The sequence below is a fragment of the Gymnoscopelus braueri genome, assembly GCF_963280865.1.
Source record: "Gymnoscopelus braueri genome assembly, chromosome: 1".
NCBI classification, from domain to species: Eukaryota; Metazoa; Chordata; class Actinopteri; order Myctophiformes; family Myctophidae; genus Gymnoscopelus; species Gymnoscopelus braueri.
In genome coordinates, this window is record NC_137603.1 from 5,549,918 (window position 1) to 5,560,727 (window position 10,810).

At 43.9% G+C, this 10,810-nt stretch overlaps 1 protein-coding gene across 2 annotated transcripts; it reads left to right on the forward strand.

Moving 5' to 3' along the window:
* The first annotated feature begins 1,799 nt into the window (after window positions 1-1,799).
* Window positions 1,800-10,024, forward strand: LOC308089812 (uncharacterized protein). 2 transcript variants are annotated; one of them, XM_080434740.1, is made up of 8 exons: window positions 1,800-1,899; window positions 2,237-2,363; window positions 2,905-2,952; window positions 3,098-3,194; window positions 3,325-3,453; window positions 3,758-3,853; window positions 4,047-4,243; window positions 9,269-10,024. In XM_080434740.1, the coding sequence occupies exons 4-8, from the start codon at window positions 3,116-3,118 to the stop codon at window positions 9,296-9,298; spliced, it is 531 nt and encodes a 176-aa protein (XP_080290866.1). In that variant the 5' UTR covers window positions 1,800-1,899; window positions 2,237-2,363; window positions 2,905-2,952; window positions 3,098-3,115; the 3' UTR covers window positions 9,299-10,024. The 2 variants fall into 2 exon arrangements, with proteins under 2 accessions (XP_080290866.1, XP_080290865.1); XM_080434739.1 differs by lacking the exon at window positions 9,269-10,024 and having other exon boundaries at window positions 4,047-4,294.
* Window positions 10,025-10,810: the final 786 nt, after the last annotated feature.

Sequence of the window (10,810 nt, forward strand, 5' to 3'; positions counted from 1 at the left end):
AATTTTTTTTTTGTATAGTTTGTTGATTACTCTTGATGCAGCAATGGTCTTTTTATTTTTACTTTTTCATTTATTAAAAAGGTTACTTAAATTGTCCCTTCACTGTCATCTGGGGACCCCCCCCCCCCCCCCCCAGAAAAAAAAATCATGTGGGGACCCCTGGCTGGTCCCGATCCACAGGTTGAGAACCACTGGCCCAAAATTGCGTCAACATTACAAAGGGGTTAGGCGGAGGCGGAGCTTATCCGTTTTGAACACACACTCAGAGACGGACCGGGGAGCTGCAGGAAGTCGAACTAACGGCTCAGGAGGAGCGAACCTTACAGACATGGATGTTTCCATGCTTCTAATCTACTATAACAGGTAAATTGAATTAGTTTATGGAATTAAAATGTTGTCCAACTTGTTAGTTCATGACCGTGGCGTGTATTTGCCCGAGTATAGCCCTGAAACATGACTGTCATATATGATATGATAGTCATGACGAAACTTCAACCTGGTGTTTGCACTTTCAACTTTACGGTCCTTACATCTAAATAAACGTTCAGATTTCAAATATAAAGTGCTTAACCCATGGCCACGGATGTTACAATTATATATGGTATCTCAGAAGTACCCGTATTTTCCGTATTGTTTAATAAAAAGCATTTTCATCCGATCGATGGCCATTTCCTCATAGAGTTATAACGTATGTAGAGTGCAATACACTTCCCAACCGATAGGGTCACAGTTAGCATATGGCGAAAAACCTAAGAAAATGGCCACCGATCGGATTAAAATGCTTTTTATTGAACAATACGGAAGATACGTGTACATCTGAGGGTCCGTACATACTTGTAACATTCGTGGCCATGAGGTCAGCACTTTATATTTGGAATCTGAACGTTTATGTGGATGTACGGGCTATAAATGGAGAAAGTGCAAACACTAGTTTGCAGTTTATCCATGACGCTCGTGATCCATGGCTATAAGGCAGGCCTGACTCGCAAATTTTGAAACTAGTCGTTGGTAGAAACATATTTACACACGATTAAAATATAATTGTATCCAAGTGATGTTTATAATTAGTAAATCAATAAGTCTGATTAAGTACTTTAGCCCTATTTTATACTTTTGTCGTACAACAGCGTTGCTTAAAAAAATCGCCAATCTACAAGCTCACAACCTGTTGATTTTACTATTTTTATTAAGAAGAAAACCCCGACTGGATCTGTGGATCCGGATCTTCAAATAGTAAAATCAGCAGGAAGTTGACATTTTTATTCAAAAAATAAACAGTACTGGGTTTGGTGATGTTCTATATTGTCTGAATTAGCTTTGATTGTGTTTGTTTATGTGCTAAAATAGTGACTTTGAGAGCTGTTTCAGCGTACAATGTAAGTCAATGAGGAGCATATTTTGAATGATCAATTTCTAATCAATGGAGCAATTATTTTTGATTTCTTGTCCTCCTTTGGAGTTACATCATGGCAAGGTAAATACACAACACAAACCTCTACCAAAGTGGTCTTGCCCTTTTAAGCACTATCGCTTTAAACATGGAAGCCATGCCAGAACCACGCAATTTAAAAAACATAATTTACCATTATAAATCCTAACCAAACAGTAAAGAAATACCACATCACACTGGGCAGAAAAAAGTGTTAAACTGGCATTCACCTCATTAGAGCTATTTGGATGCAGTAACCTATGTTAAATCTGGAGGCCATTGCAACAATATTTTTCGAACCAGTCTGAACTAGTGTTTTGCTATTCTTCAATGTATCTCTAAAACGACTATTTTGAATCTTAATTTGTTTTCCACTGTTCCCTCCACCTTGCCTTGCTAGTCTGCAGTCTAACACATCAATGTTAGACTGTTTCTCTTCAAACAACATCAACACTTCACTGATACTCTTGGTAAATAAGTTTGCTATACTATTTGAAAATGGTGCCAACATGACAACTGTTTAGTTCAGGACATGGCTATGTTTAACAACGTGATACACTATCTGGTCATAATAGATCTTGGGATAACAACTCTACTTTCAAGCAGACAGAATGTTTACAGCTGTCTAGATGTACTTAAATCATTAATTGATCTGTTAATTATTTATGCGTGTACAGTATTTACAGTCTGTTCTTTCTATTGAATATAGTCATTCCAGAATTTTACTTCCCCTTAGTGGGTGTGTATTGTGTTTTCTACCATATAAAAAGGCGACATTTGACATGTAATTGTGGTTGTGGTTGTTAGGACACCGATGACCTTCCAGACATGTCCCACCTCTCCATTGGGATCCTGACCGTGGTTCCTGAAGACAGCCCGGCTTCTCCTCACTCACTGCACTTGGACTCTTCACTATCATGCATCGTCTTGGAAGGTACAACAGTGATGACCTTCAAAGTCTCCCACATGCCATCTGCCTACTGTTTGGACTGATTTACGCACTGAATTTGGAGTACCCCAAATCAATGAAGAACACCTTTGATTTTATTCAAAGAGTTCTTCTCTCACTTGGACATAAATCCCTAAAACCCAAAATACAATCTCTCAAAAACTGATGGAGTTAGTGATTGTTAAGATTAGAATAACCACTGGATTAATGCAGGCACTTTGATTGTTTAGCTTTGAATAACCATCAATTTAATGCAGACACTTTAATTTTGATTGTTACGGTTATAATAACCATTGATTTATTGCACTCATTTTGATTTTTGTATTGCTAAGGTTATAATTGAATATAAATTGAATTTATTTGTGACTTGTATTACATTCCACATTACTTTTGATTGGTCTATCTAAAATCCACAATGCATTGCATAAAGGCATAGCTATTTTTTAAAGATCTTTGACAGACTACAAACTAAGGTTACTTTTCTATGTCTCTGCAACCTTGTGATACCTTCTACCCCGATTTACAGCCATACCCTCCAGCCTCTTCTACACAGGCCTGCCGACCTGTTGATGAGGTATGTTTTCTTTAGATTTAACCCATGTAGACCTACAAGCTCTTAGCACAGCACTCGGTGCTGCGCTATGAGCTTGTATAGTAGCCTATAGTTTTGATGATTTTTGACCAAGTACAATTAAGGGCCTTTTGTCTTTTCTGCACAGCCGTATGCAGCTACATATATGGACTTGGATCAGTGGAACCAAGAAACACCCAGTGTACTGCAACCTCCATCTCCGTCCAGTGATGCTCCAGTAGAAGGTGTGGTTCCTCAGCTAAGTGTCAGCAGACTTGGCACTGTTGTCCTTCAAATTCAGGATTCATAGATGAGTTTTGCTTTTTTTTAAAAAACTTTTCTTTACAGTTTTTGACGTGCTTTCAATCTTTCTAGGTCAACCAAATCCATCTGACCAGAGCATACCAGAGGGTCAAGGGTGGCAGCCTTGCGACTCTTGTCGGTCTGAGGTGGAGAAGCTCCAGCTCCAGTTGAGGAGGATAACCACTGTGCTCTCCAGTATCAGTAAGTTTTATTGCCTGTAATGTTGCAGTTTTCAGTTGTCTGCTAATTTCTTTGTCTCACTTGAAACTTTACTTTATCCTGTACCTCTTTTGTGAGTTCTCTGACATGACTGGAAAACATTGGTATCCCAAAATAAAACTGTTTTCTGTTTACTGAAGAGCTGGGGAGATCGACCCCTGCTACTGAACAAATACTCATCAATGACTGCTATCAGAATATACTGTAGAGCTTTGTAGAACAGTACTCAATCTTATTGTTTTACAAATACACTCAGTAGACTCAGATTTTTTTGTCTTTGTTCTAGGCTCTGAGAAACTAGACGCACTGAAGGGCTTTATCACCCTGGTCGGTGACCTAGAGTCTGGAGTGTCCAGTCTCGGGCAGCAGGAGCTATATCCAGGTATGGATGTATACGTTTGCCATACATTTCACACTGAACCTGACGTTCTTGGTAGCGAGTGATCCGTGTTGTGAGCTGCAACTAGATAGTGAAGTTTTCAGAAGGTCACAGTTGGTGCACTGAGCGCAGAAAGGGGTCAATGTAGCTGATGTCTTAAAATGCAGTTTGTTAATTGCTCGCTCTCTATTCACAGGCTGTGGACAGATGATTTCATCTGTGCAGCTGGCAGCCATACACCAGCGTGCCAGGAAGGACTGCAAGAGGCTATTCCACGCCTTGTTCGAGGTGTTCTTCACCCATGAGGAGTGCCGCAATGCCGTCGTATACGGAAAGCATGGTGTCATCCCAGAGGGGAAGAACAAACTGGATGAGGCGAAGAGGCACTGTTCAGTAAGTATTTGTCACACCACTAGTTCCTCAGAGTAGTGTTATAGATGGCCAGTCAGTGGAGTTGGTAACCACTTATAGACAGACATGCAAAAGTGTCACTTTTCAGCTACAGTCACCTTTTTGAACTCAAATAGGGCAATTGTGTGACACCTGACCCGAAAGAAAACAACATGTTGTCACCTTTTTCACCTCGGGCTGTTTGCATGCCTGTGTATACCACCTGTATACCACCCGTATACCACCCATAGACCACCTATAGACCACCTGTATACCACCCGTATACCACCCATAGACCACCTATAGACCACCTGTATACCACCTGTATACCACCTATAGTCCACCTGTATACCACCTATAGACCACCCGTATACCACCCATAGACCACCTAGAGACCACCTATAGTCCACCCGTATACCACCTAGAGACCACCTAGAGACCACCTGTATACCACCCGTATACCACCTGTATACCACCTATAGACCACCCGTATACCACCCATAGACCACCTAGAGACCACCTATAGTCCACCCGTATACCACCTAGAGACCACCTAGAGACCACCTAGAGACCACCTGTATACCACCCGTATACCACCTGTATACCACCCATAGACTCACCTCTTCAGACTCCACCTCAGCCCGTAGCACTTGCCCTCCTAGCCTTGATGACCTTGCAGGATTATGCAAAGGACAGATACCAGGTCATTGTTGACCTGGCATCCTATAAATGCCGAGTCCACCTAGAGTCCACCTCTAGACCACCTGTATACCACCCGTATACCACCTGTATACCACCTAGAGACCACCCATAGACCACCCATAGACCACCCGTATACCACCTAGAGACCACCTAGAGACCACCTGTATACCACCTGTATACCACCTGTATACCACCTGTAGACCACCTGTAGACCACCTGTATACCACCTGTATACCACCCATAGACCACCTATAGACCACCTGTATACCACCCGTATACCACCCGTAGACCACCCGTAGACCACCTGTAGACCACCTGTATACCACCCGTAGACCACCCATAGACCACCTATAGACCACCTATAGTCCACCTGTATACCACCTCTAGACCACCTGTATACCACCACCTGTATACCACCCGTATACCACCTGTATACCACCTGTATACCACCTATAGACCACCCGTATACCACCTAGAGACCACCTAGAGACCACCTAGAGACCACCTGTAGACCACCTGTATACCACCTGTATACCACCTAGAGACCACCTATAGACCACCTGTATACCACCCATAGACCACCTATAGACCACCTATAGACCACCTGTATACCACCTGTATACCACCTATAGACCACCCGTATACCACCTATAGTCCACCTGTATACCACCTATAGACCACCTGTATACCACCCGTATACCACCCATAGACCACCTAGAGACCACCTATAGTCCACCCGTATACCACCTAGAGACCACCTATAGTCCACCCGTATACCACCTAGAGACCACCTGTATACCACCTAGAGACCACCTATAGTCCACCTGTATACCACCCGTATACCACCCATAGACCACCTATAGACCACCTGTATACCACCTGTAGACCACCCAGAGACCACCTAGAGACCACCTATAGACCACCTGTATACCACCCATAGACCACCCAGAGACCACCTAGAGACCACCTAGAGACCACCTAGAGACCACCTAGAGACCACCTATAGACCACCTGTATACCACCCGTATACCACCCGTATACCACCCGTATACCACCTAGAGACCACCTGTAGACCACCTAGAGACCACCTAGAGTCCACCTAGAGTCCACCTAGAGACCACCTATAGACCACCCGTATACCACCTGTATACCACCTAGAGACCACCCATAGACCACCTAGAGACCACCTGTATACCACCCATAGACCACCCGTATACCACCCATAGACCACCTAGAGACCACCTGTATACCACCTAGAGACCACCTGTATACCACCTATAGACCACCTGTATACCACCTGTATACCACCTGTATACCACCTAGAGACCACCTGTATACCACCTATAGACCACCTGTATACCACCTATAGACCACCCGTATACCACCTATAGTCCACCTGTATACCACCTATAGACCACCCGTATACCACCTATAGTCCACCTGTATACCACCTATAGACCACCCGTATACCACCCATAGACCACCTCGAGACCATCTAGAGACCACCTATAGTCCACCCGTATACCACCTAGAGACCACCTATAGTCCACCCGTATACCACCTAGAGACCACCTGTATACCACCTAGAGTCCACCTAGAGACCACCTAGAGTCCACCTGTATACCACCTAGAGACCACCCATAGACCACCCATAGACCACCTAGAGACCACCCATAGACCACCCATAGACCACCTAGAGACCACCCATAGACCACCCGTAGACCACCCGTATACCACCCATAGACCACCTAGAGACCACCCATAGACCACCCATAGACCACCTAGAGACCACCCATAGACCACCCGTAGACCACCCGTATACCACCTGTATACCACCTAGAGACCACCCATAGACCACCCATAGACCACCTAGAGACCACCCATAGACCACCCATAGACCACCTAGAGACCACCCATAGACCACCCGTAGACCACCCGTATACCACCCATAGACCACCTAGAGACCACCCATAGACCACCCATAGACCACCTAGAGACCACCCATAGACCACCCATAGACCACCTAGAGACCACCCATAGACCACCCGTAGACCACCCGTATACCACCCATAGACCACCTAGAGACCACCCATAGACCACCCATAGACCACCCATATACCACCCATATACCACCCATAGACCACCTAGAGACCACCTAGAGACCACCCATAGACCACCCATAGACCACCCATAGACCACCCGTATACCACCCATAGACCACCCAGAGACCACCTAGAGACCACCCATAGACCACCTATAGACCACCTATAGTCCACCTGTATACCACCTGTAGACCACCTGTAGACCACCTGTATACCACCTGTATACCACCCGTATACCACCTAGAGACCACCTGTAGACCACCTAGAGACCACCTAGAGTCCACCTAGAGTCCACCTAGAGACCACCTATAGACCACCTGTATACCACCCGTATACCACCTGTATACCACCTAGAGACCACCCATAGACCACCTAGAGACCACCTGTATACCACCCATAGACCACCCGTATACCACCCATAGACCACCTAGAGACCACCTGTATACCACCTAGAGACCACCTGTATACCACCTATAGACCACCTGTATACCACCTAGAGACCACCTGTATACCACCTATAGACCACCTGTATACCACCTGTATACCACCTAGAGACCACCTGTATACCACCTATAGACCACCTGTATACCACCTATAGACCACCCGTATACCACCTATAGTCCACCTGTATACCACCTATAGACCACCCGTATACCACCTATAGTCCACCTGTATACCACCTATAGACCACCCGTATACCACCCATAGACCACCTCGAGACCACCTAGAGACCACCTATAGTCCACCCGTATACCACCTAGAGACCACCTATAGTCCACCCGTATACCACCTAGAGACCACCTGTATACCACCTAGAGTCCACCTAAAGACCACCTAGAGTCCACCTGTATACCACCTAGAGACCACCCATAGACCACCCATAGACCACCTAGAGACCACCCATAGACCACCCATAGACCACCTAGAGACCACCCATAGACCACCCGTAGACCACCCGTATACCACCCATAGACCACCTAGAGACCACCCATAGACCACCCATAGACCACCTAGAGACCACCCATAGACCACCCGTAGACCACCCGTATACCACCTGTATACCACCTAGAGACCACCCATAGACCACCCATAGACCACCTAGAGACCACCCATAGACCACCCATAGACCACCTAGAGACCACCCATAGACCACCCGTAGACCACCCGTATACCACCCATAGACCACCTAGAGACCACCCATAGACCACCCATAGACCACCCATATACCACCCATATACCACCCATAGACCACCTAGAGACCACCTGTATACCACCTAGAGACCACCTATAGTCCACCTGTATACCACCCGTATACCACCTGTATGCCACCCCTATACCACCCATAGACCACCTATAGACCACCTGTATACCACCTAGAGACCACCTATAGTCCACCTGTATACCACCTGTATACCACCTGTATACCACCCGTATACCACCCATAGACCACCTATAGTCCACCTGTATACAGACATGCAAAAGTGTCACTTTTCAGCTACAGTCACCTTTTTGAACTCAAATAGGGCAATTGTGTGACACCTGACCCGAAAGAAAACAACATGTTGTCACCTTTTTCACCTCGGGCTGTTTGCATGCCTGTATAGATATATATCTTGGGGTATCTTGTGACAATGTATACACATGTCTGTCTTACTGTGTTGTGTTTTTAGGGCTTTTATTTCGGGGGACGGGCGTGCTATAACAATTAAACTTAAAAATATGATACATTCGGAATAAATAGCCTCCAAGTAAAATTTGCAGAGAGCAAGGAGGCTGCCAAGGGCCCCTCCCCTCCCCTCATAACCAGTTGATCAGCTGTAAACTCTGTCTACACAGACTGTGGCAGGCACAGGGCTCCAGAGTGCGACCTGCCTATTGTGCTGTATGTGCGAGTTAAATCTGATTTCGAACCACCTCTGGAGGTGGTTTCAAATCAGATTTCAACTCAGATTTCAACTCGGATGTGTGCATTTAGACTGATTTAACCAGAATCTCCTGTTGACTAGTTGAGCACAATTTCCTAAATTAATATTTAAAAAAAGTTTAGGTTGGAGTCAGGTGCTGGTGAAAGTGTATGCAATGCTTTAGATGCTCATTTCAAATTCCAGTCCAGTCTTTTAGCCAACCCGCACTGGCTGCTGCAGATTAAGTGTCTTTGTGTTTTATATGTATACAAAATTGAGTGTTTAAATCCCATGTGCTTTCTTGTTATCTTATCTTTCAGCTGCTGCTCAACGATCGGACCGAAAATTAACCCAGTTGAACTATGAAAAGACGGTCAAGTCTTGGCTGCAGTTTGCGCCTGGCCGTCAGGGAGGCATCCCGAGGAATGCTCTGGAGCAGCAGGGACCGGATCTGGATGCAGGTGGCACCTCTGCAGGTTCCCTCCCTCCCTGAAGGGATTAACCCATTACAACCGGGACAGCGTTTTGCGTTTGAACTTCAACCATTTTTTTCTTTTCTTTAACCCATCTAGACCGGGACAGCGTTTTGCGTTTGAACTTGGACCTTTTTTTCTTTTCTTTTTATAAAAAACAACCCAAAAAAATCGTGAAAATGAATATTTTGTCCCCGATTCTGTCTTCTAAATACTTCTTCCAAATCTGTGGTTCTCAAATTTTTCCATGTCAAGGACCCCCAAAATCACATGTATTTGGACGCAGACCCCCACCTAGAAAAATATCTTTCCAGGGACCCCCAGAAACAGATTTCAGTTACAAAAGTTTCCTTTGAAAAATATATATTCAAAGATTTGAACAAATGTTTACGATTTTTCAAAAATAGCAGATCTATCATTTAGAAGACATTCACAGAATCGGGTCAAAATATCCAAATGCTTGCAGACATTTTCACGATTTCTTTCATAAATAGCAGATCTACAATCTTGTATATGTTCTATATTTCATCTGTTAAAGCATAAAAACAATGGTTAAAGCAGTTCAACGCAGGTCTAAATGCCTTGGTTCAATAAATGTGAAGATTCAAATCATATTGTCTGTCTTTATTTTTATATTTTCACATTTTGGGAAATGTAAGGTAATTTTGAACAAGATGTAGCCTTACAGTATATCAGCATACATAATTTAAAATGTACATGCAGATTACCATTAGGTTGTTGGATGATCAGGATCAATATTGATTCCTAATATGATTCAGTATAATCCAATTAATAAATTAAATCAGTGTTCGATTCCTGATGTTGATTCAACATAAAATCAACTAAAATGTGCATGCAGATTACCATTTAGATGATGGTTGAATCAATGTTGATTCCTAATGTTGATTCAACATTAAATCAACTAAAATGTGCATGCAGATTACCATTTAGATGATGGTTGAATCAATATTGAGTCATAACGTTGATTCAACATAAAATCAACTAAAATCAGCATGCAGAATACCATTTAGATGATGGTTGAATCAACGTTGATATAGTGTTAGTTAGTGGTTGAAACCCAACGTTGAATCAAATAATAATGGCGTTGTGATTTCAGTACAGTTTCAACGTTGAGATTGAACGTTGAGTCAACCGTTATGGCCGACTATTTTTCAACGTTGATTCACCCATATTTTGCTATCTGGGTAGCCAGACCGCTATGCCACACTCCCAATGCGATGTAGAGTCTGGAACAGTGGTGTGAAGTAACTAAGTACATTTACTCAAGTACCGTGCTTGTATACAATTTTGAGGTGCCTTACTGGAGTATTTCCAATATTCAATACTCTACTACTGCACTGCATGTCAGAGGCAAATATTGTACTTTTA

Bases quoted from the DNA above. Each gene is read 5' to 3' on its own strand.
- LOC308089812 (XM_080434739.1), top strand. From the start codon at position 3,116: ATGGACTTGGATCAGTGGAACCAAGAAACACCCAGTGTACTGCAACCT. The intron at 3,195-3,324 runs GTGTGGTTCCTC...CAATCTTTCTAG, and splicing joins CAGTGATGCTCCAGTAGAAG to GTCAACCAAATCCATCTGAC. The intron at 3,454-3,757 runs GTAAGTTTTATT...TCTTTGTTCTAG, and splicing joins CACTGTGCTCTCCAGTATCA to GCTCTGAGAAACTAGACGCA.